Raw genomic sequence first — 8,716 nt, 5'->3', positions numbered from 1 at the left:
GCCCTGGCAGGCCTGCGGGTCGGGGGCAGGGGGGCTGGGAGGGCTGGGCAGCCGCAAAAGTCGTGGTGCTCACTAGGCAGGCAGCGGGTCTGCACGGCCGGGCAGGCCACAGCCTGCGCCCCTTCCCCACCTCGTGTCCCGCCTTTCCACCCACCACACACACACACACACACACGCGCGCGAATCGCCCCACCTCCCACATGCCACCCAGCCACAGTACTACCTCCGTGAAGGTGCAGATGAAGTCGAGGTCGAGGCGGCTGAAGCCCGGCATGCTGGGCGGCAGGAAGCTGGCGCCGTCGTCGGCCTCCGCGCCGCCAGGCACTCCCCCGCCCCCGCCGCCGCTGCCGTCCGCTGCGCAGCCGCCCGCCTCGATGCCCTGCTGCTGGCCGGGCCGCTGGTTCTCCTTGCCTGCCACCACCACCGACACCGCCTCGATGCAGGGCAGGAATAGGCACTGCTTCTTTGGGTCGCCCTGCTTTTTGCCTGCACCAGCGGGGAGGCAGGCGGGTGGGCAGGCGTGGCGGCTCGGCGGCGGCAGGGCCGGCCTGCGCTGGGACCCGCGCGCCGCATCGGATGGGCAGCGCCGCAACGCGCAGCAGGCCGGCACACCCGACGAGCAGCCTACAGCCTTCTCCACGCCACCGGCAGCAGCCCTGCCACGATGCCGGCGGGTGGGCCGCCTGCTTTGCGCACCCACCTCCAGCCGTGGGCTCTCCGCCGGACACCTTGACGATGCCCACCACTGTGGCCACATCCCCCGGGGCGCAGAGGCCCACCAGGTCCTCGCTCAGCTCCACGCCTATGGGCACAGGCACGCGCCCCAGGCTTCCCTTCTCGTCCTTGGGCAGGCCCTGGGAGGAGGAGCAAGGGGGGGTGCAGCGAGGAGTGGAGTGAAAGGGGTGGGGGCGAGTGAGAAGAGGCCGGGAGGTGAGCAGGCACCAGGCCTGGCCACGCATGGCAACCCAGCCTGCCAGCACACAGCGTGCGAGGCACGGCAGTGCTCAGAAGCATGTCGGCCAGCATCTAGAAGCAAAGAGTGCTCTGAGGCCAAGAGCTGTCCCCTGACAGTCCAGCAGCCCAGCTCTGCACCGCACCCGCCGCCGTGCCGCCGCACCTGCAGCCCCACGCGCTGCCAGTCGATGCAGACCGAGACGCCCTTGTTGGGCGCAAAGGTGCGGCTGCGGCAGCCGCCCTCGCCGCAGGCTGCCGGCGGCGTGAAGCGGCCGTCGGGGAAGGTGGCGCGCTGCGGGGCGCCGCACTTGCCGCACACAAACTCCATTTCGGTGACCAGCGGCTGGGCGGGGGTGGCTCGCACCACCGTGCCGCGCACGCTGACCAGCCGGCCGATTGAGTCGGCTTTGATGGAGGAGATGGTGCGGAAGGCGCGTGGGTGGTTGGCCAGCCGCACCAGCACCTTGCAGGGCTGCTGGAGGGCCGCCAGCGCCTGCCGCGTCGCCGCCACCCGGACCCGGAACAGCACCTGGCGGGGGCAAGGGCAGAGGGAGGCGGCCTGGGCTGGCAACAATTGCGTGCAAGCGAAGAGCAGCTGCAGTGCGTCAAGGCAGGGAGGTGGCACTGCACCCTGTGCTGCCGCTAGCACCAGCACCCGCTTGCCGCACCTCAAACGCGGCGCAGGCAATGCAGCTGAGCGCCTCTGCCGGCGCGTGCAGCATGGCCTCCTGTAAGTCCCTGCTGCTCGACAGCTGCACCAGCTGCTGCCAGTCCAGCTCCAGCAGGCAGCGCGAGTGCCACGCCTGTGCCGCCAGCAGCTGCTGCCAGCCGGCGGGCGAGTTGAAGTGCTGCACCAGGTCGCGGATCAGCAGCGCCCGCCGGTCGTGCGGCTCGTAGCTCTCCTGACCAAAGTACATCGACCAGGCGCTGGGGCAGGCGGCCAGCGCGGGCTGAGTTGCGCCGCGCGCCTGCTGATCCATTGCGCCCAACTGAGCAGTGGAACTACATACGATCGCTACCGTGAGGTCAAGGCGATTGGAAGACGGCTGAGAGGCTCACCATTTTGAGGACGCCTCTGCCACGCACACCCAGCTGGCCCCAGCAGCCAGAGCGCCCTTAGGAAATGCAGTTCCAGACGCCCCATTCGACCATTACAAGCATTGGGCTCCGACAAAGCGGGACGACAAGCCCAGCGAGCTCCCACCACCTGTCAGCGGGCGCTAAACCACCTGCAAACCAACTTCAGGCGCGTCCCTCGTGCCTGGATTGCCTTCAGGTAGCGTGATAAACGTTTTGGGAGGACGGCCAGACCGATAAACTCCTCCATGCACCTGGGCATTTTTGAACGGCGCCCGCAGCTGGCGGCACTGACTCTCGACCACCCTTCCCTTGCAGAATGCTCTCCTCATGCTAGTGTAGTGGTGCTGCTTACAATCATGGTCACAAATCAGTTACCATTCCTGCCACCGGCAGCCGCGGGAGCTGCCCTCCCCGGTCCAGCACTTCGGCGACGTGAGCAGCTGCCGCCGTTGTGTGCTCCTGCTGCTGCTGCTCCTGCTGCAGCCTAGCTCATCCATCAATCTTCCTCTCCTTGTCTCCACTGCAGCCAGACACATTAATGTGAATACCCTGGATGCACAGGATCAGGTCGCAGCCCCCGACTATGCTTCACGTGCGTCCTGCTGCCCCGCCCTCGCCTGGCGCCCATGCAACAGTCCTCCCGCTCACATTTCTGCCATGCCTTGTGCTCTGCCTGCAGTGCAACAGGGCGGCCATCGCGTAGGCGCCTCTGTCTATGACATGACCCATCGGACCTCACGTGGTTACGGCACAATCAGCAGGCGTGGGGAGCCTTGTGACGATGGCACACCGCGGTGGCATGTGCATTGGGAGCACCCACGAGAAGGACAACGCGACAAAGCCATAGCTGAGACGTACCTGGAGCTGCCGCTCGTGCACCACAAGGAGCGCGTCCCGCCAGCTGGACTAGGTCAGCGGATCCAGGTGGTGCTGGGCACGCACAGGCCTGCACTGGGCACAATCGTCGCAAAGGTAGGCTCATGCCCACTGCTGCATGCTGCCGTAGTCGCCCCTGCGCCCCGGCCAGTGGTGGTGCGCGCCTGGCTGTCGACATCTTCTCCTGCCAATCAGCTGCTGCCCCACTCCTGCTACCCAGAGCTGCGAGGGCTGGACGTGCGAGCTGGAGGGCCAGAGGATCCGCCACAACTTCAAAGGCGACTACCTGCATGCAATGGGGCAGCCAGCTGATGGCAAGACGCTGCAGCTGTCAGAGCCGGTGGAGCTAGTCACCGCCCTGCCCCTGCGAGAGGTGCATGACTGGCTGTCGGACCACCAGCTCAATCATGCCGCACCTGTGGATCTGCGCCGCATGAAGCCTGACTCGGCGCTGCTGGAACACGTGCTCCTCGGCACACGCTCTCTGCAAGGGCTCGCTGATGCTGAGGTGCAGGCGCTGCACTATGCAGTTCCAGGTGCGCCTCCTTGTCCAGGGCTGTGGGAAGCGAAGGGCAACAAGGTGCAGCAGTGACTCTTCCTCTCCCCACCCTTCCAATCGGTAAACGGCACGTTCCCACACCTGTATGTTCCCCCACCTGTACGCAGCCCTGCACGCGGCTGGCGCTGCCCAGCAAGACGGTGCCGGCGAGTCGACGGCGGTGGCTGATGTCGCCGCCATTCGGAGCGGCCTGCAGAAGAAAGCGGCGGGCAAGTGGGCGCTCAAGTATGTCTGCTCCCATGCATCCAAGTGCAGCTGCCCGTACGCGCTGGAGTTCCGGCATGCGGCTGGCAGCCAGGTGGTGAGCGTGTGGCAGATGGCGCCACATCACTTCCATGACCCAACCAATGCCGACGAGACGACAGCGGCAACACGCGACGCCCTGCTCTACGTCAGCCGCGCAATGGCCGACCTGCCAGAGGAGAGCAAGCAGGCTTTGCTCCAGAAGGCGCTGGACCTGCGGAGCACGGCGGAGGAGATGCGCAAGGCGGAGCGGTTGGAGCCCATCAAGGTGCGGGCCGCCAAGCAAGCGCGGCGGAAGCGGGGGCGCAGCGAGGAGGACAGGCTCGCCCGCGCACTGCTCACCCGCAACCACACGAGCAGCGTGCCCCTGGCACAGCAGACGGCGGCAGCAGAGCCCAGTGACCCTCTACCCACCCTCGCAACATAAACGGCACCACACTGCGCAATGGCGGCTCGCATCACCGCGTGGAAAAGAAGCGGCGCACAGCCTCGGGCGGCGGTGTAGCGGCGGTCCCTCCAGTGCATCGGAGGTAACAATTCAACCGGCGGTCGCTGGAGCGCAGAAAGCTGCAAGCGAGGCTCCTGCGGCTGCGGAGCTGGCAGCTCAGCAAGCATACCAGGCTCCAAGTATGTGGCTGTTTTCAGGAGCCTGCCCAACTTCACCACACATAGTACACAAATCAAATTACATCAGGCTGCGTAATAACACACCACGCAGTGCATTGTGTGCGGGAGCGCTACCAGGCCTGCTGCTCCTCTTCCTGCGCGCTCACGCCATGCCAAAGCCCTCGGCGGAAGCGATTGCCTCGTGCAGGCCCGCTGCGGTCCATGGAAGCAGCAGGGCACGCTGCAGGCATGAGCAGGCCCGCAACTGCAGCACACCCCCTGCCAGGCTGGCACAGCTTGAGCCCATGGCGATGCAATCCCCCATCCACACTGGCCCAGCTACCTGCCATGCTGAGGATGTCGGGATACTCGGGCAGCACCAGCTGGTAGAAGCAGGTATGCGCCTGCATGGAGACGTTTGGGGCAGGCAGGCTGAAGCGCGCGCCGGCTGGGAGCCCAGCAGGCAGGCTGGCAGGTCGCGGCACACCTGGGGGAACCGCTGGGTCGCGTGGTCAGCTCGCACGATGGCCAGCCGCCGCGGCAGCGCGGAAAACCCTCCCAAGGGGAGCGAGGGCAGGGACGTCCAGAAGCGCAGCAGCGCGAGGCGCTGCGCCTCGCTGATGTGTGCCAGCAGCACCCAGAACCACTTCAGGGCCTGCAGGGAGCCGCAGCACCAGCAGCGAGCAGGTGCCGCGCTCAGGTGCTCTCCTGGCCAGCAGACAGGTTGCCCATCTGCTCTGCCGGCCGACCAAGGCAGCCAGAGCGCACCTGAGGCTCCTCCCCGCCTCCATCCACCGCCATGCTGTCCTGCCCCACAGCGCCAGCCCCGCGCCACCCAGGCCAGCCAACACAGCGCGTGTGCTGGCGCCACTCCTCCGCCGACCCGGTGTCGGCGGCCCCGGCGATGTAGGCGTTCAGGGCCGCACACGAGAACATGCGCGTCGGGGAAAGCTGCAGTGTAAGAGTGCAGCAATGGCGCCCAGTCTCGGGTGCAGCTATTCTCTGGGCGGAGCAGGGGGCCATCTGCCGGGCCATGCTGACGCCCCGCCTCCCTACCTGCAGCACATCTTCCAGGCCTGTCCGGAAGGCGGCCACCTCCTGCGCTGTGCGCTGGCTCAGCAAGTACAGGAGGGCCAGCCTGACGTACTGCCCGCGGTTGGCGGCGGTGACCGCCTTGTCAGGCTTGCCTGAGAGAAGGGGCAGCAGAAGGGAGCTACAGCTACATGCTCATGCTGCAGAGGCATCTCGCCCACGGGGCACCCGGCGCTTGACGCGAAGCGTGCCCACTCACCTCCCAGAGCCACCTCCACCGCCTCCCCCAGCCGGTCGCATGTGATGCGGAATGTCAGGCACATGCTGCTCACTGAGTCGGCTGGAGCATCCAGGATGCCGCGCAGTGTGCTGTGCAGCTGCACCAGGGAGCAGCAGCCAGCGTGCAGAGCCAGGGTGAGAGCAGCTGTGGGATGCACGCAGGCAGCTGCCGTGCCTCCAGGCAGCCTAGCCAGCCAGCTGCACCCATGCCCATGCCCACATGCCTGCGGATCCACCTCCTGCTGGCACTGCAGCAGGAAGTTCAACTCTGACAAGTTGTGCAGGCTGCCTGCAAGGCCAGCGTAAAAAGCTTTGCCCAGATGGAAGCCCAGCGGCACGCCGTGGAGCAGTGCCATGCCCATCACCCGACCTGCCACCCGAAGGTACTGCAGGTGATTGGGTTGCACCGAGGCAGCTGCAGGGCATGGCAGGCAGGAAAATGCGCAGGGCCTGAGCGCGTAGGTGGCGCTGATGTGGGCAAAGCACGCCCGTCAATAGAAGGCCAGCAGCATGTGGCCCGTCACGGCAGCCACCTGGGTTGGGCAGCAGCGCCAGCGGGTTGCTGCCGCAGCGGATGAAGAGGCCCAGGTCTGGCTGGAACAGCTCTGCGATCAGCAAGCCCAGTCACTCACGCACCACGCCAGCGCCGTAGCCAGGCTCCCCTGCAAACCGCACCTGCAGGCGCCTGCAAGCTCAGGCAGTGCCAGAGTTAGAAAATTCGTGAGATGCTACCGAGGTATCATTGAGTCATTTTGATAGCTTTGAGGGTTGCGCGGCTGCCAGCTGCTGGTCCTGCCACCTGCCCCTGCCACACCACGCAGCCGATCCGGTACCTGCCAGCTGCCTGGCATGTCAGGGGGCGTTGTGTCAGCACATACCGCAGCCACCAAGCAGCTCCCAGGCCCCTGCACCGCTGGCTTGCCTAGTCAGGTGCTTTGAGGGCACTGGCAGCAGCTCTGAGTAGCTCGATTCCACAAGCTCAGCACGACTGATGAGCAGGGTGGGCAGTTCTTCCTCTTCCTCATCCTCCTCGTCGGACGCCGTCATCGGGAGCTGCTCCGAACGAAGTCTGCATGAAGAACCATACAGGTCAGCCTGATGCTCCCCTTCCCTACAGTCACAGGGACAGCAGGCGCCACACTGTGCCGCGGCGTGCTGGCAGCTAGGTGGCGGCGCACCGCATGTGCCACAGCTTGGCAGAGGGCGGGATGTGGTCATTTAGGGCAGAGGACGTGAGGAGATCAGTGGTCAGCGCTTCACACCCACGAGGGAGCTGCATGTCGAGGCGCGGCCATTATGAGAGACTGTTTGGGTGTGCCACGGAGAGCGGGGAGCAGGATCTGCGACCGGAGGCGCGGACTGCTTCCAGTGGCAGCAGCAGCAGTTCTTTCTCCTTCTTGTCGACTCACCAGCAGCGCAGTCTGGATCACTTGGTGCCTCAGAATCCGCAGCACGGCGCTGATGACAGGAGGGTCGTCTCGATTCCATCCAGGGATGGCCTGCACCACAGCAAGCAAGCAACGGGAAGGCAAGCAAGCAAGGGGCAGCGTCGTCGCTCCGCACCAGCGCCAGCAGCGGCACGCATGAGCTGCAGCAGGCAGGCCTCACCAGCCTGGCGTGGTTGAATACCGATAGCATGGACACCAGCCACTCTGCTGCTGCGCTCACAAGCGTCTGGACGGCTGGCGGCAGCGGGGTGCCGCCGCTGCCATCTCCATCCGCAGTGCGGTCCAAGTCTGCCACAAGCCGCCCGCACAGATCTACCAACAAAGAGGCGTACGGGCTGAACCGGCTGGCAGGCACCTCGACGGCAGCACAGTAGCAGCGCAGGACGTCCAGCAGGCAGTGCGCTGCTGTCGTGACAGCCTGCGCCAGCTGGCGCCGCTCGCGCAGCCTGCCCAGCGCAACGACGCTGTCGCCTGCAGCAGACCCAGTACGCACAGACACGCAGGCGGAATCATTGCTTGACATAGCGCTCGTGCCAGGGCTGGGCGTGCACAACAGATCTCAGCGGTTTGTTTCTTCAGCTTGCATGCTAGTCCACTGAGACAGGTCAGCAGGCGGTACCCACACCTGTCAGCAGCTCATCTGCGTTGTGCTCCGACTGAGCCAGGAGCACGGTTATGTGGCCAATCAGCACTGCAAACCCCGGCAAGGCATGCTCAGCTTCCTTCCTCTGCTTCTTTGCCTTCCGATGCACCAGCAGCACATCCGCATAACTGGAAAGCATGCTGAGGAGAGCAGCAATGCATGGCGATTGCGATGCAGTCAGCCGATGCAGGCAGTTCCTGGCTGGAAGCTGCCCAGCTGGCTGTGTGAGGCCAGGATGTGTGAGGAGGACTACCATTGACTCAACTCGGGTGGCTCACCGCAGCTGGGAGATGGCCCACGCGCACCCTTCAAAGCTCCAGCTGGCTGGGTACGGCACGGATGCATCGCGGGAGACCAGAGGCAGCACGCCGCCCAGGATCGCATCCAGGCAGGCATGGAAGCCCGCCGCCGTGCCCGGCATGCCGTCCACTGCCAGCCGGAACTGGTGCTGCAGCCCACACACGCAGGTCTGCAGCCACTTGCGGCTGAACACCGCCACCTCGCCCGCGGTCATCGCCTTCAGCACCAGCAGCTGCAGGCAGGGGCAGCAGGAACATAGAGCATGCACACAGCAAGTAGAATATGAGCTTCACGACGAACAAGTGCGCAATACAGAGCACCGCCCAACATCCCATGCATGCCCAGGGCTATGGGTGGCGCTCACCTTCACGACCCCTCCCACGCCTTTCACCAGCTCCAGGTCGAGGCTCGACTCATGCAGCCGCGACACGCCGCCCAGAGCCTCGCGCAGCTCCGTCTCCTCGCCGCTGATGAAGTAGAGGCGCCCGTCCATCACAAGCTCCACCAGCTTGTGCGTGGCATCAGCGAGGGTCAGGATGCAGCGAATGGTGGCCACGCTGCAGGCAAGCAGGCAGGAGGGCAGGCAGGAGGAGATGGGCGGCAGGCTGCATTGCAGCGCAAGCTCAGGTCTGCTTGGACGGACCGCAAACTGATCACAGGGCACACGAGCGGGTGGTAGATTCGGCACTTCGGGTA

General features: G+C 65.6%; 1 protein-coding gene across 1 annotated transcript; it reads right to left on the bottom strand.

The window, feature by feature from the left end:
- Window positions 1-4,449: 4,449 nt before the first annotated feature.
- On the bottom strand, window positions 4,450-6,676 carry CHLNCDRAFT_144966 (hypothetical protein; the record flags this gene model as incomplete). Its single annotated transcript, XM_005848247.1, has 9 exons — window positions 4,450-4,559; window positions 4,662-4,722; window positions 4,806-4,973; window positions 5,087-5,269; window positions 5,375-5,505; window positions 5,610-5,727; window positions 5,866-6,044; window positions 6,163-6,234; window positions 6,508-6,676. The coding sequence occupies 9 exons, from the start codon at window positions 6,674-6,676 to the stop codon at window positions 4,450-4,452; spliced, it is 1,191 nt and encodes a 396-aa protein (XP_005848309.1).
- Window positions 6,677-8,716: the final 2,040 nt, after the last annotated feature.

Source organism: Chlorella variabilis (assembly GCF_000147415.1).
Source record: "Chlorella variabilis unplaced genomic scaffold CHLNCscaffold_8, whole genome shotgun sequence".
NCBI classification, from domain to species: Eukaryota; Viridiplantae; Chlorophyta; class Trebouxiophyceae; order Chlorellales; family Chlorellaceae; genus Chlorella; species Chlorella variabilis.
Note: the sequence above shows the minus strand (reverse complement) of the source record. Positions and strands in the feature narration are given on the sequence as shown.